Source organism: Bombyx mandarina, chromosome 18 (assembly GCF_030267445.1).
Source record: "Bombyx mandarina strain Sakado chromosome 18, ASM3026744v2".
NCBI classification, from domain to species: Eukaryota; Metazoa; Arthropoda; class Insecta; order Lepidoptera; family Bombycidae; genus Bombyx; species Bombyx mandarina.
The window spans coordinates 5,867,546-5,895,462 of NC_143224.1; the positions used below are offsets into that span (position 1 = coordinate 5,867,546).

Below are 27,917 nucleotides of genomic sequence, written 5' to 3' on the forward strand. Positions count from 1 at the left end.
TATTATATTTCTATAGTCACGGATTTAGCCAAGACTACACTATACACGAAAGTTAATAAAGTTAAACAATTTTAACCACAGACTTTAAGCAATAACAATGTGTGTGTGTCAAATACATGGTAGTGTGTGTAATGTTTTCTTAATTGATTTAATGTATTTCTACGCATAATTTTAAAAAAATACTGCACTACTTCTCTATATTCTCTATAAATGTGGGAAATTTCATAATAGTCCGTCAGCGCAATCTTCGTAAAAAGGGGTACAAAGTTTTTGCTTCACGTATTAATATATAGAGTATAAAATATATAGAGTAAATACAAAAAGGCCTCCTGCAAGTGAACCACGAACACGGAGACGTGCATTATGAAACAGGAGAGAGATCTCAATTCGATTGTATTTTTTGTGTGTTAGCTCAAAACTTATTTCTCAGTCAACCTATTTTGATGATTTTCATTTGATCCTGTTTAAATTTTATCAATGCATTTTAATTGACATCGTCTACATTGATGATATACTCATTTAATTTTATTAAAGACAGGTTTCTTTTTTGTTAAATTTTTCATTATTATTAAATATTTTAAGCAATATATGTGAAGTATTATTAAAATTTAAAAAGTAACCGAAATGACCGAATGTAACTACAGAATCCACTTCGTCGATAATAAATAGTATCACATTTATGTTGTTGTTTCAGTAAAAGGAAATTACAAATACAAAAACAAAAACCTAAAATTACATTCATTCAATTTATTTCAGTAATTAAAACCCTCAAATCAAATACAAACTATACGCTCTTAATTAATAACCACAATAAACGAAATATGAACTGTATTTAGGTGTACACGTATCTGGTAAACAGACAGCGGAACGAGGGGTCTTTTAATACCCGTGCATATTAGTTATGCGATTCAATTAATATCGAAATTTCAATCAGTGATCGACGCTTACGGACACGTCTCAACCGAACAATGTTGTTAAACTGTATGCGTTTCTGAGCTATGTTTATCAAATTTACGGTAATATTGCGGAGGGTTGCACGTGTTATGTTATTGTTTCAGACAGTCTGAGCTTTCGTCTGTGGTCATGCGATATGAGTGACCGGACGTGGGGTAGAGCGGAGAGCACTAACTACAGAAACATCAAAACAGTATGTAATCGGCATGATGTGTCATTAGGATTGCTGCAATTTTATACTTGCAGTGCGTACTACAACTTATTAGGGATTTTTTTTATTGCTTAGATAGGTGCACGAGCTCACAGCCCACCTGGTGTTAAGTGGTTACTGGAGCCCATAGATATCTACGACGTAAATGCGCCACCCACCTTGAGATATAAGTTCTAAGGTCTCAAGTATAGCTATAACGGCTGCCCCATCCTTCAAACCGAAACGCATTACTGTTTCACGGCAGAAAAAGGCGGGGCGGTGGTACCTACCCGCGCGGACTCACAAGAGGCCATACCACTAGTAAAGTAATTCCTACCACCAATAATATATTGGGTATCTTATTTTACTGTTCCTCAACTCTTTTCCACAACTTTTTTCATGAGCAGTGGCGGTAGACTATATTGCGAGCTTGCCAATACATGTATTAAATATGGAACGCTATTTCTTTTCAGACACGAGAAAATCACTGATTTTAATTTTAGGTGCGGGATAACCCTTGCCCTGACAGAACTGAGAAACAAATCTAATAATGATAATAATTGGAAACAAATCACGCACGATATATACCTATATAGATAATAACACCCAGACAGAGAACAAACAAACCTGTTCATCATACAATGTTTGCCCGATGTGGGAATAGAACTCAGGACCTTATACGCAATAGTCTGGGGCGCTAATTACTGCACCACCGAGTCGATTACAATGACCCACGATGACCTTAATAACATTTTTTAACACTAGAAACAACTTTATGTTTCTACGAGGATTCCTACTTAAGTAGTCAATCGTATTTAAGAGTACTGTAAATTAAGTTATGAGGAAGTTTCACTTTTATTATTATTTCGAGAGTGGCATCGCGTAAGCTTCATAAGGAACAGATGCGTGCGACCATCTGTTGTGACATCGTCGGTGAACAGAAAATGTTCTACTGAACGATGGTGTTGCCGAAGAATTAGGTTAAACTTGTGCTCACATTTAGGCTGGTTTCTTCTTTTTTTATTAATATAACTAGACGATGATCGAGATTTGCTCGGTTTTTTTTTTGATAACGCCATCTTGTTGTGTCTTTAAAGCGGTTAGTTGCCCTCAATTAAGAAAAATAGTATTACTATTCGCCAATAGATGTCGGGAAGAGTTGATTATTGAAAACACGAATAAAACAACATTTTCTGAAAATAAATTGTAGCTAGATCGATTTATCGCCCCCGAAATCCCCTGTATACTAAATTTTATGAAAATTGTTGGAGCCGTTTCCGAAATTCAGATTATATATATATATATTAATATACAAGAATTGCTCGTTTAATATTGTGTTGTCATTCCTTATTGGTAAAACCAAGCATTTATATTTTATATTTTGGCTTTTAAAAACAAAATCACGACTGTGTAATCTGTTATTGTATAAATAAATTGTAATTTTATAAATAATTATTGTGTATTTTTATCGTCAAATGTTAAGAAACGATGTGGGTTTTTATGTTTTATTACTCATGAAAATGTACAGTTATTGTGTGAAATTACAAGTAATTGAATTAAAGTTAGTCAACAATTACAAAGGCATATAATATTTTTGTGCGTGTACTTAAATATGTATTTTATAGGTTGATTTATTATTGTAGTTTTACTTTCATTCGTAATTAACGCCGCATTCGCAGTTAACTCATATTATAAATTAGACTTCTAGTACTACAATACTTTTCTTTTTATTGCTTGGATGGACGAGCTCACAGTGCACCTGGTGTTAGGTGGTTACTGGAGCCCATAGACATCTACAACGTAAATGCGCCACCCACCTTGAGATATAAGTTCTAAGGTCTCAAGTATAGTTACGATTACTGCAGTTACCATTTAATTGTCTGCATCACCGCGGTTGACAGAATCTATATTAAGTTCAATTTTATTCAAAAATTGTAGCAAACTGTATGATTTTGTTTTATTTTATTATATTGGTCAAAGTTTCGAACTTCGAATTTTAAAGAATAGGCGTCAGGAATTTGTGCAAAGCAAAATACGCTATTAAAAAAAATGTACCATTCATTCTATATTTGTCACGTAATTTACATTTTATTTACCGATAATCAAAGTTCGCACAAGCAGTTCCTATGCACTAACGTGAATATTGTCAACGTTCCGCTTTCCCTTATATTAACTTGAACCCTTAATGAAGCCTCATTTTGCCAGGAAATATTCAATTCCCGACGGTCAAGCCGGTGATTATGTAGATTACAAATAAAATTCACTATTTTGAATCCTAAAAGACGCAATTGCGAAAGACTCCGTGAAATATTAATATTTTGTCAAAAAGTACAGGAAAAAGATCAATAATACCCAAAATGTTAGTGTTATCACTAAACGTGATTATCTGTTTTTGACATGCTCTTAGTATAATATTCGTCATTAATATCATTTAATTAATAAATTTAATTTAAGTTGGTTTTACTTTATACTATAAAAAATACAACCTCTTGCTAAATTTTCGGCCACGAAAGAAATTTATGACAAAAAAATACATTTTTTTTTAAATATCTTTTATATTTATTAGGAACTTCGGTTACAACTTCATAAGCACTCGTTTGATATAAGTCATAATTGACTAACATACTGTCTTGAACTAAAGCAAATATTAGACTTTGTCGTTCGTTAAATCGCTCGACAACGAATATGAGCAGTATTTTCCTTAATAATGAATCCAGTAGCGAAAGAAATCCAATTTCCTTTAAAAAATCACCGAAGACGCTCTCCGTTTAACAAATTGCAGACTAAATCCGACATGAAAGGCTTGAATGTAATTTGATCGGTTCACGAAATTAGCCGCTTAAGGCTACGTTGTCGCTATGCTATAATATAAAATAGATTTTGTACGATATATTTGAATGATTATATTTACTTAACATTTTATCATCTTACATATTATGATACAGTTTTTCATATGCGTTAAGCCTAAGAATAATTGGAAGATAGATTCGGTGCGTATCATCATAGTTGACGTTTGCTTTGATACTTGTAAATTATTCTATCTAAGCTCATACCAGAATATCATGTGACTCAAAAGAGATATTTCAGCAATCTATATTATTTTACGGAATTTACTAACGATTCACGCTTAGAATTCTGAATTCATTTTTATAGTTTTAGTATCGTTTTCTTATAGATGGTGGAGGCACGAACCAGCTCGTGTAAAGAAAGCGTCGAAGCTCGTAACCTTGTTAACATGAAGTCTCAATTGGAGCGTATAATTGCTATCCCAAATCCACGAAACGGATTATGCAGAACCAAACTAACATATTGTGAGTTATCATAAATAATTACATATAAACAATTTGTAACTGAAAAATTGCACAATTTATACTTTGTAGTAAGGTAATCAATCAAATTTACCCCACACATGTCTGATGTTTAAAGAGCTGCTTGGTAAGATCAAGAATACGAATTTAAAAAAGGTATTCTCTATAGTGAGGCCTCCCCTTAAATGTTTCTACGATGGTAATAGAAAAAACAAAACTAAGAAGCACCTAAAACTTTAAGGATAATAAACGAATACGTTTTTAATTACATAAAGTTTATTTAAGTTAAGTAATTAATTTAAGTAAAACTTAATTTTAGTAAAATATCAAGGTTTTAACCATTTAAAACTCCATTATATAGTTTCTGTTCATAATATAGTTAGACTGTGTGAGGAGTAGATTAACAATCTGTCAATCCGCTTATAGCGGTGGTTAATTTATACGTACATCGGTTGTGTTGGGGGCTTTATCTTGTAATTGGCCTGTCAAATAGGTTCGCGATTAGAAGACTGTATTAACAGTAAATGATGATTGCTTTGTATTAGTAAATAATATAGAGTAATTATTGGTGTTGATAAAACAGCATGCCTGGCTAAAGGGTCGTTTGTTGGAAGAGCTTTTTTGCATCAGTCATCAAATTGCTGGACTTCCGCCTACGCGTTTGGAGCATCCGTCAGTGCTGTAGCCACTGCCTCCAAACTCCAAGGACATCAGTTATTTTAGCAGCATAGCCAATACTATCACTGATGACTCACCTCGAACCTTCTATGAAGAAGGACATGTCGAGCTCAGAAAAAATCGTGGGAACTTCTTTACTTATTGATGGATATTTTATTCATCAAAAACGCTTCCGTGTTTTTATCCATACATTTAAACATAATTATGTTTGATATTACATATACAATTGTTCACGATTGACTTCCACGGTGAAGGAATAACATCGTGTAATAAAAATTAAACCCGCAAAATTATAATTTGCGTAATTACTGGTGGTAGGACTTCTTGTGAGTCCGCGCGGATGGGTATCACCACCCTGCCTATTTCTGCCGTGAAGCAGTAATGCGTTTCGGTTTGAAGGGTGGGGCAGCCGTTGTAACTATACTCGAGACCTTAGAACTTATATCTCAAGGTGGGTGGCGCATTTACGTTGTGGATGTATATGGGCTCCAGTAACCACTTAGCACCAGGTGGGCTGTGAGCTCGTCCACCTATCTAAGCAATAAAAAAAAATGAAGGTTTAATATTAGTAATAATATATTATAGTTAACTTCCCGCGTCCAGTGGTACTAGCTTAAGATTATTTCTGCGTTGAGGCCCTAATTGCCCAATGTTATTAACAACAATACTGATGAATATAGAAAGCTGATGGAAAGCGTCGAATAATGCTAAACAAGCAAAAATACATTTCTGTTATGGTTGGTACCATAATTTGTATGTCGCGCGTTTGAAGCTCGCGATTATTATTATCTCCACTAAATCATTTATTCTTTTGTATATTTTGTTTTTTTGTTCTAAAGATGAACTATTAATCGAACCCGGAATCATCAATGATGATCTATGAGAGCTGATATGTGTGTAACAAATCACATTAAAACCGATAAAACCGTGAATCAAAAATACACAGATCATCAACAAAAAATCGCTTTAGACTAAAACTTATCTATGTTTGTGTGTAATGATGAGTCAATCAAAATCAATAGATATGGGAAACCAAATAAGTGCAAGGGGGTTTGAAATGACTCATACGGGAAAATGTGTGATTTCTTTGAATCGATCCTTGTTATCGTATCGATTCACGAATAAGTATCTGACTAGTTTATTTTTTATAAAATTTTAATTGTAACAATTTGATGATTAAAATTAAAACTCTTCTTTTAACTTTTAAACTTAATCTCGCGTTTTCGTTGTCCGTACAAACTGTGGAGTATACGAAACTTCGAAAACAATGTGAGTTCTACGATTTTTTTTTTATTGCTTAGATGGGTGGACGAGCTAACAGCCCACCTGATGTTAAGTGGTTACTGGAGCCCATAGACATCTACGACGTAAATGCGCCACCCACCTTGAGATATACGTTCTAAGGTCTCAAATATAGTTACAACGGCTGTCCCACCCTTCATACCGAAACGCATTACTGCTTCACGGCAGAAATAGGCGGGGTGGTGGTACCTACCTCCATAAGTTTCAACAAGAGTTAAGTTTCAGTTGAATAATTTATCTGCATTAAGAATATTCATTTAAAATATTATCACGCCATTAACTACATGCCATTTGAAATTTGCCGGAGCAATCATTGAATATTAGCGCTATAGTTTTCGAAATTTATTACAAAAAGTATAATTAAATCAACAACGCTTGGCGATAAAGTGACATCTTCTGTGTTGAAACATCGAATGTACACATTAAATCGTGTAAGTGGACCATTCATACGAGCCTGTAGTTAAACGGTCACTTTGCTACAATTAGCCGCGGCGCCAATTGCTTCTCAGTCAATGGACGGGCTAAAGGATGCATTAACACAATTGCTGCAATATATTGTTAAGATAGAAACGATTTTATTTTGTACTAGCGGCCCGCTCCGGCTCCGCTCGGGTCTTTAACAAAAATTTCAACGATATTCGACGTTGTTTTATTTTTTAAAATAAAATAACACTTATTGCGGCATAACTATAATAGCTAGACATATGTTGACGCGCCACTTTTTGTAAATAATAATGTTTTCTACAAAGTCGTAGTACATTATTTTATTCTATCAACTATAGTTTTCGCAGGGCACGCGATGTAAAGAATATTCTAGGTATTTTTTTTACACCTTGGGTTATATTATTTGAGTTTTAGTAAGGATCCCTAATTTTTTCAAACGGGTTATATTATTATATAGCCTGTGTTACTCGAGAATAGTGTAGCTTCCAAACAGTGAAAGAATTTTTCAAATCGGTTCAGTAGTTTCGGAACTTATTCAATACAAACAAACAAACAAATATACAAACTCTTTATAATATTAGTGTAGATAGTATAGATTTAAACCAATTCATATGATACGTCTGCCGGATAATTGAATTAAGGTTTTCCATTTTTGCTTTTTGTTATCCAAAACATGTGGTATGAAAAAATTACAACTGACAAATCGCATAAATTCGTTTTATTGAAAATGCAACAGTGTATTAATTAATATCCCCTCAGTGACTGCAACAATGAAGCGTGTAACTAGTTTAATGAGAACAAGGTTTGTGACGGTGGAACAAAAAATAATTGATGATGGAGTCTTAAATGATTCGTAAAAGTGGGTCAAGTGATATATTGTTTTTATCTCTTTATTCAGAAATCACCGAGTTAGCTCACCAAAAATTTACCTTTAATATTAAAAATGAATAGAAGTAGTACAAATTTTAAATCGGTACTTCTTAGAGCTGACTTTTTAAGTTACCATGAAATATCAGATGCACATTGATGTTATAAGAGAGATGAAAGAATCTATAAAAGTTTAATTTGAATTTATTTCGTTGTAACCTGAATATGATACATCCTGTTCTTTAATGAAGACTCAAAAAAAACACAGAAATACGTAAGAAGAAATACGTACAGAAACTAATCTATCATTGAAACACAAGAATACGTAAGACGTTGCTATTAACTAATCTACCATTGAAAGCTAAAATCTTTCAAAGCACCCACACAAAATACATTAACAATTCGAGTTAGTCCAAAACTCATTCAACTAGACAATATTTGTACTAATGAACTAAAAACACACGTATGCATCCAAACAATTCTATGGAAATTATCGCATTAACAACCCAACGGTTAGTTTGTGAGAACTCGTTAGAACAGTTACGTGCTAGGTGTTTTATTGTGCAAATCATTTGGTCTAATTAGCATTACAAACGAGACCGGAGTACGCACGTTGGGGCGGTCTGTTTGTGTACTTTATAGCGTATAAATACATCATAATACCGTTGCGAAAGGACATTGTGAATTTTATTCGTATTCCGTCAAATCACTGCAGTTATGCTATGCTATGAAGTAAAGAAGTCTATTACCAAAATAGAGTCGCATGGAATAATTTCATACAACCCACCCGGAGTAGTATTTTTTTAATTATTAAAGACAGCATTACTTTAAGTTCTTACTTTTTATTCACGGCTACCTTTTTGAAGCAGGTCAAATAGATGGCTGGTAGTGCAATAGCAAGGCACATTGACACGGTATGCCGAACAGATCTAGCGTTATAAGGGCAAGATAAAGTCATTTCAATTTTTTTTTATCTTAATCATAATCTTATGCCTTTTTTTTTAATTAAACAGAACATATTTATCAAATTATTTATTAAGAAATAGTCACGATATCATTGCACGTTTTATAACCTAGCCCATGCAACAACCCGCTGAGTTTATCGCCGGATCTTCTCAGCGGATCGATCGCGATTCCGGTCCGGTAGTAGATTCATCTGCGAAGCAGCTGCTCTCGAGTTATTAGGTCTCCTTCGGAGGCACTCGGGTAGCTGTTAGCTAATCCCACCACTCCTGGCTTAGCCCTAATTCGCCCACCTGTCCTGGTGAAACTAGAAAGGCGTCATGGCCACCAGTAATACTTCAATCATAACAAAAACGTTTTATAAGCGTGCCGACAATACAGTGCTCTAACCCCATGACTACTTCGTAACGTGTACACGTCCATACGGGCCCGTCTGCAGTCGGTGCTCACCAGACCGTGATGAGCTTTCAGTTGCAACGACTTTCAAACGCATCTCCCGAATTTGAAAATCGAACTTATAATGTTCTATATTCATAGGGGTGTGGATTTAGAAAAAGTTTTTTTATACTTTAATAAACTGCAATGTACCTACTTTTATAACATATTTAAGGAGTCGTTAGTTGTCTTACTTAATTAAAACTACTTTGAACTACAGTGAAGAGTAAACTACAGAGTAAAAATACAGTGAAACATTGCGTTTATAAACTACATTTCATTATTTCCTCAATTACGAATTTCATTACATTTTTCGTGGTCACTGACGCCTGAAAATTAGTTTTAATCATGTCTACAACTCGCTAAAATGAAAGAAAACTTTGTATTGTTTACTTTTCGGAATTTGAAACTTCAGTATGCTTAATGAGAGTTTTTATCTTCTCGATCACCTAAAAGTTAACTCAAATTTATATGGAGTTGGAACAGCGTTATTACGTTTGCCGCGATCGAGGAGTTGAAAAACTCGCACTAAGCACACTGATGCCAGTTTACTTAATATCTCTACGATTTGCAGTTATGACCAAATTAATTCGAAAATTAATAAAAACAATACTAAGAGATAGATATCTTGCAACAAGTGTTCAATAATAATGGCTATGAATATCGAATAAAACAATACTGACATTGTTACGTTAGCAGAAATCAGAGATAACTTACTCCTGACGCCCAACATGAAATAATTATGAAACGAAATCGGTCCAGAATTCCATTATCTAAGTGAGTGACGTCCCACGGGAGGCGGCATCCGTTGCAGCCTTCGGGGACGTCCGGCCCACGAAGTTATTGTAACGAGAACGACAGGGGATATTTATGCTTCAACGTACGTCCTGAATATGTAATAGGCGAAACGTATACTACGAAAATCTGCCTTTGGTTTTCGAGGTAATGTTCAATACTAACGAAAATTGAGTCCAGTGTGCTTAGTGCGAGTTTTTTAACGTTCTCGATAGCGTAAAAGTTAGCTCATATTTGTATGGAATGGGATCGTTTGCCTACGTTTGCCGCTAGGGGCGCTGTTCCAGCTGCATACAAAATTGGGCTAACTTTTACGCTATCGTGAACGTTAAAAAACTCACACTAAGCACACTGATGTTAAGTTTAACATTGTTTCATTAATTAAACAAATTACTGAGGTAATTTATATCTGTATCGTAAAATGTCTGGTTAACGTGGGACGCCCCTTGGCTAGGTGGTGCGATGACCTCCGCACGGTGGCCGGCAAGAAGTGGATGAGGAGAGCCGCAGACCGGGCTCAGTGGTGTAGATTGAGAGAGGCCTATGTCCAGCAGTGGACGACTGTGGGCTGTTGATGATGATGATGATGATGAAAATGTCTGGTTTGCTTTTGACAACAAAATACAATATTACAATTTCATTTATTCGTTGATGATGTAAAAAGACAAAATTCCTGGCAGTAGCAAAGAAAATATGAGGCCGAGATAATACGAAAAACGTTCGGTGTTTCCATTCACGAATATCAAAGGTAGTACCCCAAAATTTGTTGGGCCACACAATATTCAATAACTGAGGCCTGAACACCGTACTTTGTTTATTTACTTTATGAACAACGCTGACAGGTGTTGATCTCTCAAGTATTCATATTGACAAAGGATTTTTCGTTTACATGTAAATTGATACAAAATATTTTACATATTTTGAAGTACATAGTTTGAAAATATAAATGTATTTAAATCAAATTGCTTAGTTGTGTTGTGGTTTTGAGCAGTGAAATAATAATTTGTCGATAATAGTTTGTTTTTGGATATCGAACATTTATGAAATATATATAATAAGCATTGAGTATAAAATTATAATAATGAAATCCATTTGTAAGTTTCTAAAAATAAAACTAGCCCCGACTATTTGTTATTGTCCGGGATGTCATTCGGTATTAAAAAACTTTATACCAAAAAAAGGTATTTTATTTTCGATTTTGTGAATAATTAACCGAAAAAACCTAGTATAAACGTTAGGACAAAGAACCAATTTTTTTTTTGTAGAGTTGTGTAATTTATTCACATTAGTTTGTTTTTGGATATCGAACATTTACGAAATATATACCTATATAATAAGCATTAAGTATGAAATTATAATAATGAAATCCATTTGTAAGTTTCTAAAAATAAAACTAGCCCCGACTATTATTGTCCGGGATGTCATTCGGTATTACTTTTGAAGAGAAAAATACAGTGCTTAATAACCCCGGGATACCGTGAAAAGGGTCTTTGAAATCCGTTCACAATAGTGCAAGATGCTCCGGGCCTACGGAAGAAAATTATTATTTCCAAGACAGGCTTTTGTCCTCCGCGTTTAAATATGGCGACCGGGAAAATATTATTCTGTACCATTGTGACTGTTATAGTAAAAGGCTTGAAAATTCAGGAATGTTTTTGTCGTTAACGTGATGAAGACGATTTTGATTAATTTTTGTTGTTAAAAGTTATTAACGAATACTTTTTTTATTAATTTATATTAAAGCAAGCATTTTATTTCTAAATTATATATTTGCCAAGAAAAGTCACTACAATAACACGAGATTTCGCAGATTATGCAAAATCTCATGTTATTGTAGTGACGAGAAAGAAGAAATGTAGATGAAATCTGCGAGAGTAACAGTGCCGGTGTTCGAATCCCACAGACCGGTATCAATTTTTCTAATGAAATACGTAGTTCACAAATGTTCACGATTGACTACTGACTACGGTGAAAGAACAACATCTTGTAATAAATAATAAAATAAGATCACGCTATATTTATAAACATTAACAAAAGCAAAACATTAACTGTCCCCTTCACACTCATAAGCTAGACCGCGCGAGAGAGAGATGGACAGAATTTTCATGATGCGCATGCAGTGCAACGTCATGCCGCGCGCTTATTCACAAACACTACACCAGCGTAACGTGTGAATGTGTTGAACGCGAGCTACATAGTAGGCGTAGTGGGGGTGTCAGGTTATTTTCGTTACGGAATTCCTAGATTCCGCTCTCAAGCCGCGCGCTCAAGGCCCGCGATAAAATCTATTCAATAGCTTAAAAACAAACCCGCAAAATATAATTTACGCAATTACTGGTGGTAGGGCGTCTTGTGAGCCTTCACGGGTAGGAACCACCACTCTGCCGGTTTCTGCAGTAATGCAGTGAAGCATTAATGCGTTACGGTTTGAAGGTTGAGCAGTCGTTGTACTGTAAAAACGGTGACTAAAAACTTATGACTCATTTTTTTTCCTACCTATGCTGATAGCCTTGAGAGGCTGTTTCAGCTTCACCCTAACGTGTAGGTGAGCTCACGGGGCTTAAACCGGAAGTGTTGGCAACACTGGCCCTAGCAAGAGTACGGATCGGAAACGCGACTAACTGTGAGTCCTGCTGTGAATGAAGCATTTAAACTTTCGCCTCATGTTTCAAGGTGAACGTTGGCATGGTGATATTTATGGGCCGTGGTAACCAAATTTCAGAAGTACAAGTACAGTAAGATCGACCTTCGTCCACAGCTTAAACTGAATAACGGTTTTAATAATAAAGAAAACACTTTTAATGTTTCTTCAAACGTCCGTTGTAAACAACGATCAACAAGTGAAAGCAATGGCAAAGTAATTGTACTGAATTACCGTACTTAATGGGACGTTTGACTTGATTGGCGCTCCAGCGGCCACTTTTTCTGATAACACCATGAATTAAGTAGATTAACTCGTACTGAGCGATGTGGGAACAAATTGAAAGCATAAGCACTTGTTTTTTGCTTCTGATGTCGACAGTAAAATAATTTTAAACTAACTAACCAGGTGCAAATGAAATTTAATTGAGGAGTACGTATAAAACAACATTGTCTTAAGAATAAAATATATTTACTATATCGCATTTTCTATAAATTTCGAGTATTACTTAATTCTTCGCTATTATTTGGTCAAAATCGTACCATTTCTTTAAAACATTCAAGTTTTGTATTCATTTTCATCAAAATAGTATATAAATTATAATTAAAGGGGAAGGTTTCAGACAGGATAATGACAGAGACAATACCGTTCAAAAGCTAATCTTTTTTCCGTTTATCGTTTATTTGGAAGGTCCATTCACCAAAAAAAAACCACATATTCTAATTAGTGTACAACTACCGAAATGACAAAAAAAGGTCAAATAAGAATATTTCCATAACACAACCGTTTGTGTTAGTAAGTTTCATAAAATATAAAAATCGGTTTATATTTAATAATTTATACTCCAGTTCTGTGGATGGCAATGACATAAGCAACCTTTAATATTGTTTGATTTACTGGTGGTAGGACCTCTTGTGAGTCCGCGCGGGTGGGTACCACCTCCCTGCCTATTTCTGCCGTGAAGCAGTAATGCGTTTCGGTTTGAAGGGTGGGGCAGCCGTCGTTACTATACTTGAGACCTTAGAACTTGTATCTCAAGGTGGATGGCGCATTTACGTTGTGGATGTCTATGGGCTCCAGTAACCACTTAACATCAGGTGGGCTGTGAGCTCGTCCACCTATCTAAGCAATAAAAAAAAAAAAAAAATATTTAATGGACTTGTTTGGTGCAACAAAGTCATAAACAGTCAACATTCAAAGTTTCCTATGCAAATTATGGCATTGAATTCAAATCCAATACTTAAATATTCAAATGTGCAATACCAAGTATTAGAAGAGAAAGTTAAGTTAATTAAGTAGTACAAGTTAACAGAAACAGCTGTTCTGTTACGAAATTGGATTAATTGTCCGAAAAAGTACCGCAGAGGGTTGCTAAAGGCCTAAGAAGATAACATCGTACTTACTACGAATCATGGTGATAAAGACAGCCCCTAATAAAAAGACGAAGTGCCGTTGCAAGATTATGGGACGACGTCTTATCAAGCCAGTTAAGACTGGCCTAAATTGACCGACGAGAATTATGGACAAACTTTCTACTGGCATCGAATAAAACGATAATAAGATTGCGATTAGATAAGGCTGTTAATATGGATAAGTTCTATTCCATATACGTCGAAAAAGATAAGACTTAAGAGTATTGTCCATTTGTAAACAAATTAGTTTTGTTCGAGTACAGAAAATTTAAGTAGTTGCTACAAAATTTTAACGTCTTTTTTATTTTTATTAGTTTTTTTTTCAATCGTTTTATAGCATCGTTAAGATCTTACGAAAACTACTATATCAAAATCTACAAAGGAGCGTCAAGACTATCATAAAAGAACGAGGGCGGAAATATATCCCTTGTTGAAATATAATTCATTCTTTATTAAATTCTCAAAAACAATGTTTGCTAAACGTTGGAGGCTAATAAATGTGCCTTTAAGGGAGGTCGACGAACGGGAGGAAATGAAAGTTATAAGAGAATAAAATTGGAAAACTTGTAACAGTGTAACAGGAGACGAAAACTGGAAATTCAATTGCTTGGTTACAAGAGTTAGATAGGCGCGTACGTTTGCAAACTTTCACTGTCAGCTTAATGAATTAATGAAAAACTAATGAAGAATTCACGGCAAAGTCATTATTAAATTTATATACCAGTTTCATCGACAATTCGCAATAACTCATTAGTTTATTCTAAAGCAATTACCATTACTTTTAAATTTAATTTGTCAGCTATTATTTGCGAGGCCTTACCTTTTGCTCCAGTTTCCGATCTCAGCGTAACGTCGGCCTTTTGTACTTCCGCTCCTTCTCACTTCATTTCCTTTAAACGTCTGCACAGAGTTCCCATTAGGAGTTAATATTCCGTTTGGCGCGCTGTTATTGTTCCTCTCCCTGTTTCTCGGAAACGTTCCTGTGCCGGAACGAAACGTCGCCAGTTGAGGAGTTTGTTCTTCGGGAGCGAACTGTTGAAGTGGCAAAGTCACATTTCCACTCCAACTCTTGCGATTGACGGAGAAAGTTTTGAACGTCCCGTTACCGTTCGGTGACACGCCGCAAAAACTGCTTCTGTTATGGGTGTTCTTAACGAACGCTGCGTTCTGTAGCTGTGGCTTGATCGGCACAAGTGGAGATGCCTGGTCAATGGACATCTTACTTTAATAGATGCAACATACGATCTATCTACATTTTTGTCTGGAAAGGAAAGAAATTTCTACATTAGGGTCTAATAGAGGACCTGTATGGTTCAACAGAGTTGCTTTTCGAATCATAATATTGCGGATACTTCCTCTATAACAATGAAAATGTTCGTTATTAAAATAGTTGCTAGGTTACGCGGCGTTAGATTTAATAAAAGGGACGTAATAAAAGACACATCAATTTAGGTTAATTACTGTACGTATTCCGCTGTGTGTTCACACTTTTTTACATTTAGATTACAATTATATTTAGATTAGAGTTTCTCTAGCTACAAAAACTAGATTTTTGTAATAATTATGTATAAAGCAAAAGAGAAAATTTCGATGCTAATTAATTTCAATAATAAGGTTTGATGATGTAGTTATTTTTGGGACAAATATTGTAATAACCTGTTACTGTTTCTTAAGCCCTTATACGAGTACATTGCTTTATCGTCCGTAACAAGATGATGTATTAAGCCTTCACATATGACTACAGTAAATTGTCGACCTTGTCTGTTATTGTATCGTGTTTAGATACTTCATCCTGCCTTAAACCATTGTACTCTACTGTAGTATCACTCGGTAGAAACTCTGCATTACATCACCTTGACACGCTAGCTCCAACGTTTAAAATAATTGTGAATATAAAAATTACTCCTTTTAATTAACGGTAGTACACAGCAAGCACTGCTATATGATTGATTAAGGCGATCATGCGAGAATGGACTAAGAGTAAAAGTGAACTATTCAAAATTGCGTACTCGATTTCATTGGCAATATAACTCATTTTAATCATATAGATGGTAAATCAATCTCTTTTTTTTAAGAAAAAATTGTTAATATATTCCTAACTCTGACCATTAATCAAGTGTAGAGGTACCCGTAACTACAAATTTTAAAATAACATAGCTCACACACATCCTATAATCAAGAGATTTAGCTATCCGGCCTTTCGTTGGAATTGATGTCATATCAAATGACCCACTCATCCGCGGACTTGGCAATTTGCGACCACAATCGCGTATCTCCGTAATGCTTGTATAACAGTTGCATAAGTCAGTCGTTGAGCCGGTTGCGTAATCGGCCATCGGCTGACCATGTATGGCGGAATTGATGGAATACAGGCTGTTGATTAATGATCAACATTGATACACTATTGACTAATTATTATTTACGATAAAACTGATGTATGGGGAACAAAATCAATTCAGTTTGTGCTGGATTTATTTAAAGATAGAAATACAAATTGATTTTATTCAGTTGCATACAATGGTTTAAATAAATAAATTTAAAAGTTACTTTACACAAAATACTATGTGGGACTTTTTATATGATATTTAGCCTTTTTTTTAAACTTCTGATCAACTAACTTTAAGCATCAGTTAAAAACAGATATAAAAAAAAGATTGGCAAATATATTCTTCTTTGGACGATCGTTCAACAGTTATGGGTGAATGAGTAGTTAGCGTGATATTTCTAACGATGTTTCTTTAATGATTCCATTGAATGCGTTACTTTTTAGAAAGCGTTATTTCATTTCCGGACGTATTGTTAGGTTCATTAGGTTTCATAATCATTACGGAAATGTAATGGTGGTAGTGTTTATCTATATTTTAATCGTTCCTAAATCTAAATATTTTGGTAATACGTTTTAAGATTAATAAAAGACTGAATTTTTGTATCAATGATAAGTGAAATCGATGGGTGATTTTTTATAAACGGATTTAGATTGGAATTAAATCAAATCACTAAAGTATAAAAATAGTAAAGGAGAAATATACTTGTCGCATCCGGGTCAATAGTTCGGAATATCAACGATACACAAACGTCAAAGTGACAGAATGGCCGTGTCGTGGTTGACGACTTTTAGTAATATTAAGACGGTGGTTTTGATTATTATTTTAAATGATGAAATGTTGTTTTGATAAATATCACAAAATGAAGGGTAGACTCCGTAACGCCACAGTTATAAAATGGCGGTACGTGGACAGAGTCGTGGCATTCGTGTCAGACAGTGATTCCGTCCGTCTCAGTCAGTCAGTCAGTCAGTCGGTCTGTCGGTATGTGCAACGAAACTGTCGGTTTATCCTGTCATTGTGAGAGTTGTGTGTGTTGAGTTTCAATAATTATTATTGAAAAGTTTTATTGACTAAACTGAGTTCAATCGAATACGAGTGATGACGAAACTACCGCTCAGCCATCCCTGGCGCCGCCTACGACATACTTATAACACTCGTGAACTCGAAGTAATAAAGACGATTGTTGCAGTCAACATTCTCTGGTTTTGTGTCTGACCAATCGTTGTCATTTCATTGATTCAGTAAACCGAAATATGTATCAATTATAATAAAAATATAAACTCGCCGAGTGTAATATTCAGTCGCATTTACGTACAGATAGATATCTTAATGCATTAGTCATACAGTTTCGCAACATTGACTGTGTCGGCGTATCGATGAATGAGAGTATTGAGAACACTAAAAGTTGTTTGAAGAACGGAAGTTTAAACACGACACAAAGTAAATGGGACATTTTGCACGTTAACATGTTATAAATCTTTAGTTGTCGGAAGCGTTCTAAAGTTTGACGTCTAACTCGAAACATCTTTGTACCTAATATCGATGTTGCAAACGACTTGAAGATTCATTGTACTTAGTTATAATGCTTGAGTTTTAGACGCATCAAATTAGTTTGAAATTTATTTAATCGGGTACATAATTACTTTATCAATTTTCTTTTCTCTTCTTGTGCTCATTCCAGTATGTGGAGTCGATGCACAATATCCCCTTTTGTCATTCGGGCCTACCATACGTCATCTCTGCACTCACTCTTTTTATCCAACTTCTCTAGCCTATCCTCTTTCGCACAGTCGATCCAAATATTTTTAGGACGCTCCCTTAATGACTTTACTATTAAAAATTAATGAACCCACCCAACAATATATTTTCTATCATTACAAGAAGATTTTAATTATTCGTTTAACTTTACTTGCTCTCGAGGAAATCCAATTAATTGCATTTAATTTTCTTTTCGTTTCTATAAATGCGCCATGTGCGTGTATCGTGGAAACATGATATAACTATAATCACATTAATGTTAGGCTACTTTATTTTGTGTTACGCGCAGATAAATATTTACGTAGCTTACATAAGGAATATTGAACGATTATTTCATTTATAAAATTGTTATAACAACCGTTGCAATTGTGAGTTTTTAGTTAAGCATCGATTAGTTTTAGTTACAGAAGAGTGAGTTTTTATGTTAGATTTCACGCAGATTGTTTTTTTTTTTCATTTCTTTACTAGTTTAATTTAATAGAATTCACAAAAACAGTATGTTACGTTATTATTTGAATGTATACAGCAAAGACAATTTTAAAATTTTAAGATTCAACTTGAAAATATACGGTAGGCTAATTAATTTAAAAACATTGATGATTATGATATTAATTTATCCCTAATGGGAAAGGCAAAGGACTTTAGTCCATACAGCCAGGTCTTGTTTTTGGTAATGATTGGAGAATTTTGGTAGTTTTAAAGGCCGAAGCCACGTGTCCATTGTTCTTGATCGTAAGGCCGTTAAAAACATTGAATGCAAAGCGAACATATTTCTGTCAAAAAAGTCGTTGTCCAGTTTTTACTAAAGGTGCGGAGTTGCAGCTGTTTTGTGATTTTTTTACCTGGTTAACACGGTCATCGCATATTTTATTACATAATCAACGGTATAACCGATCGCTTTATTTCGCCATTTTAACATCCATGGGACGGCACTAATACGGTTACGAGTTACGAGTTGCAGAGTTGTATGTCCGTTATTTTAATGAAATAGAGTCTCATCTTATGTCTTATTTTGTGACGACATAGAGGTCTTCTATGGCAAGGGCTTAGTACCAAACTAAAAAATAAGCTTCATTATTTCTTCAGACTAAACAAGTTGATGTTTAAAAGTCCAGTCATTATGCAGATATTTATGAATGTCTAGAAAGTGACTCATTAGAACTGAATGAATATAAACCGCAAGCACACGCACGTGTTCACAGTTCATGTATTCAATGTAGTTTACGCAACAATGAAACAGTGATAAAAGTGATATTGATCAGACAGAATGCCGATGTACCGTACAAAATTAGGACACCGGGTTTGTTTTGATAACATTTTGTTTTTAGATTCGAAAATTCTCTGATTCCCGCGCGCAGGCTTGAATACAGGTAAGATCGAGACAGAAGCTAATAGCAATGTAAATATTTAACCAGAAGGTCTTATATAGATAATTATTTGGCTGTTAATCAGAAGATCGAGGCAATGCAATATCTAGCGCCAACTCTTATCTATCAGCTCCGATAATCGTTGAGTGAGAACGAGAGCTTACCTTCAGCTATAAATTAATTTAAAAAACCTACAAGATTATCATAATGTCTGATCAGAAGGACGGCCTCCTTTTGGAAGTGAACGGAGAAGCATTAATTACAAGTCATAATATTTTGGTATAGCCTTGGATAACAAATGAACAACATTATGTGTAGGATTATGTGGGCGTTTCGCGAATCTATTATCCAAAGTGGATGCGTTGGTAGCGTTCGAAGATTCATCCAGTGACCTGCTTCTTCAACTAGATACAATGAACCTTGGCCTAGACCTAAGAAGTCCGCTATACAGATCGCGGACGTGACTTACTACGTAAACGACTATCAATAAGACTTGCATTATTTCGTTGACGATTCACATGAATTACGAAAGAAGCGTCGGACTGTACCTAAGAGAAAATATGTTGTTACCAATTAATAATCCTGTCACAGTATTACAAAAAAACATATAAAACAACTATCCCATAATGGTTTAGAGTTTTAATATTTTAATAGAGTCTTAAATAGACATAAAACGTTGGCACCGTATGGATTACGGTCGCCGAAGAAGCCATTAAACATCAGTAACCAAAATTTAAATTCAACGAAATGCTTTATTAGATGTTGTAAGGCAAGGTGATGAGCTCAAGGATGTTAAAATCTCTAACGTGATAACTATTCAAATAATGGAACACACGAGATCACCACTTTACCTAAGTGAAGGGTACCCGATGTGGGACTCTCAAACGTCGATCAGTATTCAGGTCTCGTCGCTCACAGGAAGGCAAAAGCCACAATGTGTCCGAAGACTTCCGACTTCTGCCCAATATTTTTGTTATTGATACTCGAGAAATTTAATTTTATAAGCGTTCTCTATGTCCTTCCGGAAATCATTGCGATGATTTTTTTAATTAATTTTTTCTCTATATCATAGTGTCTATTGATTATTATTTGTTGAATAAAAATTATTCAGATTTATGATACTTTGCTTTGTACAGGTTAGGTTTATAAAATAAAATAAAATAAATATTCGAAATAAAATGCATAACGTTTGGAGGATTTTTTTATATGTTTTATCAAAGCCTCAGTACACAGAGTATCACTTTGCGCAAAAACAATTCAGAGGCCAAATGGGGTTTCATTTTTAATACTTATCGCTAACCAGAGGATCGGAACAAGCAATTTTTTACCGGAATTTTTGCACAAAGTGAATCGAGCACTACTTAACGCCACGATCTTATTTATTACATGTATCAATCGCCTTATCAATATCTGAGTAGCTATAAGCGGTGGCAGTTAAATGATTAGAATAGTAAGAGGAGCTATGATTTAAGATAATTCTTATTTTTGCCGTGGTTTGGATTATCGTGAACCAAATGTGAAAATTCAGGTCAAGTCATGACTCCAGGCTCTTTTGGAATGGTAGGTTTTTATCTCTGTTTATTTAATGTGTTCTGATTACTTATGATGATATTATTGTACTGAGGTCAAATCAACTGCTTATAGTAATTTAGATGCAGCTCAGACTGAGCATACAAACACGACAAGTTTACACAAGCAAACGATGCCTATGTTACCTACAGGTTTTGGATGCCAATGACAGGAATACTGATGTATTCAACTGTATCGTATTTAAATTTACATATCAATTTGTTTGCTTTTTCCTTTTAACTATACTAAAAATCAATTATTTCTACTCTATTGTTTGGATAGTAGCATTGGATTCAAGTACCAGTCAGTGGTAATAACTCAAAATGTAGTTGAACCGTGTAGACACATTTGTTTCTAATATCCTACTATCTTAGAGCTTGGAATAGCCTTAAAATATCACAAATAAGATGGATAGGGTTTTGATAAAATAATTCTATTCCATATTCATGAAGTTAAAGTAGTAATCACGGTAAATCGCTCGGAAAAAATAAGCTTTTACTTATTATGAAAAATATACAATAAAAACCAATGAAGCTATGTAAATGGTTCAGAAATTTAAAGTGACAGTAGTTTTTGTTAGTGTTGAGTGTAGTTATCGTCTTTATTTTGAATTCGAATAAGATCACATCTGAATTTAAATCAATGATTTTAAATTTGAATTAACGAAGGGGGAAAATATCGTTGAGATAGATATACTTAGTGAAAGATAGATAAGAACTTAAAGATTTTTTAATCGTAATCTGAAACATCCCCATTAAATTAAGCCCATTAGGCAACTGTTAATGAATCTATTATATCTTTACTGTAAAAGCTGAGACCTTAGAAATCATATCTCAAGGTAGTTAGCGACATTTACGTTCTAGATGTCTATGGGCTCCGGTAATCTCTTAGCAACAGGTAAAAAAATCTATAAAAATCATAAAACGTCAAATGCATTAAAATGATGATAACACAAAATCTATAAACATCTCAGCTACCTATCATCGTTTTCAACATTTAAAAATCTTTTATTTATTTATGTCAATGGACCACAAACATCTTAAAATAAAAGCAATTCCTTGTGTTGAGATTAAATAATACATAAAACAAATAGAATCTGTTTCGCTAACCCGAATGACTCAACCAGGATAAAACAATAAAATCTAACGCAGCGTGAAAGCGATTGATTTCTTCATAGGGGTCGCCCGTTCACCGTCTTACTTGCTAATGGCCCTGATATTCTATAAAAAAGCCCAAGTTGAAACTCTCTCATAAATAGGTCAAATAGTAGGGTGCATGACGAATCGCTTCCATCACTCTTTGATGTCCCAAGTGGGAGTTGATAAGATTTACACTTAACCACATTAACGTTTTGATGAATACGATGATATATATTATGTAAAAGCAGAATTGCTATCCCGATAAGCACAAACTAAGAAATGTATAGATGTCCTAATAGGCAGACATTAAAGAATAGCAATTATTTTAAATATCAGTTAGGACCGTAAATAGGTAATTACATTCAGGGAGCATTCCAAGAATTTGGGCACACGGTACTTTGGCGGTCAGTCGCACCCTATGAAGTTGAACCGCTATTCGCAATATAAGGAGCTGTTCGAAACAATGGGTCTCCTTATATTCCGTACCGACCTTAGTCGTGCACATTAGTGAATGTTACGCCATATAAAAGAGGTAATTAAAAACTCATGAACGGGAGTGCTAGCAGTCGAGCAAGAAACGCAATTAGAGATACCATTAGGCGAACAGCATACAGTAATCGCGATAGTGGCTTACTTGTTATGCTTTTTTGTCTGAATAAAAGTTGGGAATGTCTATAAAATATTACGATAAACAATTGCGTATTCGAATAGAGAATCGTTTGCAGAGTCACGGCATTTCGTAATCACGATCGGTCACATTCCATCGCTGCGGCGGTGCAACGCCCTAGGATAGACCTGCTACGGTTACTGATGATGCCAGAATTATATACAAACAGCAGAAAGACGCTACCTACGTTCGGTGAGTAAATAACACGAGTAGGTGGGTATTTAATGAAAGGTTATACGAAAACGTGAGCATGTGGGCATAGCTAATGAAAAAGTGAATGTAGCACTCAAAGTTAACGGATGATAATTCATCCTCTTCAATGTCAAAAACGTAAAACTGTCTTTATGGATTGAAAAGTATAAAGAAATGCTAAGCCCGGATTGATCTAGATTAATCTAGATATAGAAATATGTGCGAATCCAGTTTAGAAGTTTCCATCAAAACCCGTTAGCATTGCAAAATAATGCACGTGCGAAAAAGAGACCGGTTACGCAATCGGTAGCTAGTTATCAAAGATAGTTGCCTCCGCTAATAGAAACACAAAATATAAGATCTCGAGCCGCTGACTAACGGTACTGTGGCCCGGCACTCTGTGATCGCATTGTTTTGGCCAATTTAAATTTATGGGACGGGTTGAGTATGTGGGTAGTCATTAGTCAAGTTAGAGTTTCTTTGGTAATGTTCTGCTGGTCGATCGACTTCGTTGGCATTTTGTTTTGATTTTCTTTAGTAAAAATTCAGTCATACACTCAACGGACGATTTATTTTATGAAAATATAAAAGACTAGCGACCCGCCCTCGCTTCGCTTCGGAAACATTAAAACACACATGAAACCAAAAAAATAAAATAAAAAAAATTAAAAAAAAAGTAGCCTATGTTCATCAGGGACAACGTCGGCTTCTAATGGAAAAAGAATTTTTCAAATCGGTCCAGTAGTTTCGGAGCCTATTCGAAACAAACAAACAAACAAATCTTTCCTCTTTATAATATTAGTATAGATTTTAAAATACCCAATTAGAAAATAACCATTAAAGAACTCTCAAAATTACGTCGCTTTTAGAATGATACTTTCAATTGTGTAACTAATGCCATCATCACTGAATTAGGTACCTTTATTGGTTTCTACAACTTCAAATTAGTTTGACCGGAATCGAAGAGTAATTTTTGAACACCTTGTTTTTAATAAGCAACAAAATGAAAAATGATCGGTCGAACGAACGTAACGTAAAATGTTTCGGATTATAACCGCTAATGGTCAATACGAAACGACAGATTTCATTTATGGCACAGATTAACAAGTCACATAATTTAATAATAATAATAATAGAAACTAGATTAAAAATGATGTATTGTTAATCCGACATGCAATGAAATATCGTTGCAAATCTCAATTCGTAAAGGGGAATGCCAATGTCAACGACCGACACCCTATGAGCACAACAATAGGACAGATCGAAAAAAGGGCCTTAAGCCATTACGGGTCCCAATTACGGGCTCCAGTGGTAGCCCAACATCACTGATATAGAATTAAATACGAACGGCACGCGTCACCTTCGTTACAATATTTTCAAACCTGTTTAGATGAGATATTAAGAAGCTTCTACGAGTATGTACATAATCCCAAGCTAATTCAAATTGTTAACCGTTACGTTTTTCTATGCCTTGTTTTGCAATCAATATGGCTCTAGATATATTTTTAATGCAAAATGCCGAGAGTTGAAGTAACGCTAGCATCAAATCAAATTTGTACCACATTAAGCTTACGATTCAAGGGCTCGGTTAACCAGAGCCTGGGGAGAAACACGGCGATCAATTTCAAGGGCCCCCTCGCCTTATATTCAAATCCCTTCTTTGTCTATCTTATTTCATATACTCGGCTATTCACAACAAGTGAAGGCAACTCGTCATAGTTATAATAGACCTCAATCAATACACTGAATGTTACACCGCAAAGTCGGTAGAGTTTGTTTATCGAACTCCATTATCAATTTTTACCTCATTTTATGTGTGCTATCTCTAATGGATTTTTTTTTTCACATTTTCCTGTAATTATAATTCCATTACGTCCAAACTATTCAACTGTAATAGGTATATAATTTATAAAATTAAAAATTTAAGTAATATTAATATCAACAAATCAATTCTAAATTAAAATGCATTATAAACTGCCATTTTATACACAACAACGTGTCCCAGTAGATAACACTTATCAGCAATGATAAAGCAACTCTGTTGACGTTACCATTAAGAAATAATTCTAACAAGAAATTGCAAAAACGATAAATACAAAAAAAAACTAAATAAAGATACATACTTGGAACTACAACAAAACAATCCAACGGATATTCACTGATAAAAAACACTACGCAACATCATAGAGCAAATAATAAAAATAATAAAAAATAACAGCGCAAGTGTAGTGAAACAAACAATTACCGAACGTTCTTCGTAAACTTTTTTCATACACTATTCACAGATCGACGACTATATCAAATTTTCTCGTGAAATTTGATATGTGTACAAGAAAAAAAAGCTTATCTACAAAGAGACGACGCTCGCCGCGCAAACCCGGCTACGACTGACGTTAGCGCGCGTTGGCTAGGCTCGCTCTGGTCGTGTCCCACTCTACGCATGTCCGGAACAATATACCTTCATCATTTCCACATTCATTCCCTTTTTGGACCTCGTCGTCTACTTTCCCATCATTATCAATGATAATTAAGCCCTGTATCTCGAGTTTTGCAATAGCATATTTTCTTTGTGTCAAATAAAGTACCTTGTGCTCCTTCCGTTTATTGGGAATTTAATTTCATTAAAAAGCTGTGGAGCCTCGGTAATTATTTTTTTTAATACGTCTACTTTGAAATTCATCAAAAAAACTAGTATTTCTTGTTACGGCGTTGTTGTAATTCATGCAAGGCCGTTCATGATTGCATTGCATTACCGCTATTAAGGTAGTCGGCGTTTTTATATGGAAGTTACAAAGCTTCGGATTTATAATAGTCTTGAAGATTAAAATATATTAAACATTAAGGATACAGGTTAATGTAAAACTATGAACTACGGTTGGGAAATCGGATAATAATTCAATAAAACAATATCTAACTTAAGACTGCAACTTTTTTGTTTGCTGTTATGGATCTTCAGTATTCGAATTGAAAGTAAGAAAGTTCTTTATTTATTTATTGCTTATATGGCTGCACCGCCCTTCAGACCGAAACGCATTACTGCTTCACGGCAGAAATAGGCAGGGTAGTAGTACCTACCCGTGCGGACTCACAAGACGTCCTACTACCAATAATTACGCAAACTCTAATATTGCGGGTTTGATTTTTTATTACACGATGTTATTCCTTCACCGTGGAAGTCAATCGTGACATAGCATTTTTTTATTTTTTTATTGCCTTTGTAGGCAGACGGGCATACGGCCCACCTGATGGTGAGTGGTTACCGTCGCCCATGGACTTCAGCAATGCCAGGGGCAGAGCCAATCCGCTGCCTACCGCTTAATACTCTCCACAAGCCTCGTTTGAAGCATTTTGTTTGTAACCAATTATAAGCATTTGTGATCTCATTTAAATTAGCAATTTAAACACAAAATATCAATTACAGTTTCCTACTGTCGTCGCTACAGTAACGAAACCGTAACAACCAATTCCATGAACGGGTGATACCTCAATGATACTTTCATAACTCTGTACTTTCACAACGACATATATGGGATATCAAACGAAAGTGACATTGTCATATTATGTCCACAATGAACAATGGGAACGGCACGAAAGTATTTTGTTTCGAGATAATTCGTTTCGGAAAGTGAATAGATTAAAGTTTATACATTTTTTATTATTATTGCCCTTGTAGGTAGACGAGCATACGGCCCACCTGATGGTGAGTGGTTACCGTCGCCCATGGACCTCAGCAATGCCAGGGGCAGAGCCAGGCCGCTGCCTACCGCTTAATACTCTCCACAAGCCTCTTTTAAAGAATGTCATAGCGCTCGGGAAGCACCGTGGAGGGGAGCTCATTCCATAGCCGTGGAAAAAAGACCACTGAAAACGAATGAAACATTTTTACTGTTTACGTATTCATAGATTTGTTTGTTACAAAATAGTTGTGTGTTCAAGCTTCGCTAGTTTCCACTTCAAGAACGGGTTGATTGCAAATACATTTTAGAATGTTTTTTTGTAAATTGAGACAGCATGGTCTAGTAGGTAAAACGTCTGATTTTTTTGTTGTTGCTTAGATTGATGGACGAGCTCACAGTCCACCCGGTGTGAAGTGGTTACCGGAGCCCATACACATCTACAACGTAAATGCGCCACTCTTCTTGATAGATATAAGTTCTAAGGTCTCAAGTATAGTTACAACGGCTGTCCCACCCTTCAAGCCGAAACGCATTAGTGCTTCACGGCAGATATAGGCAGGGTGGTGGTACCTACCCGCGCGGACTCAAAAGAAGTCCTACCACCAGTAAAGAGGTGCACTCGTATCGCGTGATGTAACTATACTGAGCTCCGAGACTGAGGCGAGTATCATTTCTAAGTAAATATGTATTTAAGTAGATGCATAATACGTGCTCTCATATGTTCCCGTTTGACCTATAACGGTTATCTATACATATAAATAAAATGGGAGTGTCTGTTTGTAATATTGAAATAACCACTTTTTACTACATGCATATGAATATATACATACGGTACATACACCAAAATAGCATTTTTTACAATTTTTGTCTATCTTTCTGTCTGTTTGTTCCGGCTAATCTCAGGAACGGCTTGACCGATTTTGACGGGACTTTCACTGATAGGTAGCTGTTGATATAAAGAGTAACTTAGGCTACTTTTTTAGCCTAGCTTCGCTCCGCGGCGTCACCCGCGGTACGACAATAGCCGCGGGCAACATCGCGGGACTCAACTATCAATAATAAAATTTAATGTTTCCGAAGCGAAGCGATGGCGGTTCGCTAGTTTCAAATATAATTGAGACTTTCATCTCGAATCACTTTGTAAACTGTACGTCTATTGCTTGTTGACTTATCAAAGTAATAAAAATATATAAATAAAAACCTATTTTTATTGCGTATTATTTATGTATTAA

General features: G+C 35.1%; 1 protein-coding gene across 21 annotated transcripts in view; it reads right to left on the reverse strand.

Moving 5' to 3' along the window:
* Nucleotides 1-27,917, reverse strand: part of spri (Src homology 2 domain-containing protein sprint) — a 282,388-nt gene that overhangs the window by 126,344 nt on the left and 128,127 nt on the right. For 2 of the 21 annotated variants that reach the window (XM_089734751.1, XM_089734748.1), the window contains exons 1-2: nucleotides 25,254-25,563; nucleotides 14,810-15,192 (exon numbers count right to left, since the gene is read on the reverse strand). The exons of 12 other annotated variants lie outside the window; for them this stretch is intronic. In XM_089734751.1, the coding sequence (XP_089590877.1) occupies nucleotides 14,810-15,192; nucleotides 25,254-25,280 (410 nt within the window). In that variant the 5' untranslated portion in view covers nucleotides 25,281-25,563. Of the gene's footprint in view, nucleotides 1-14,809; nucleotides 15,251-25,131; nucleotides 25,564-27,917 lie in introns of those variants that run through there. 7 more of the 21 variants (XM_089734769.1, XM_089734768.1, XM_089734761.1 and 4 more) reach the window with 6 other exon arrangements.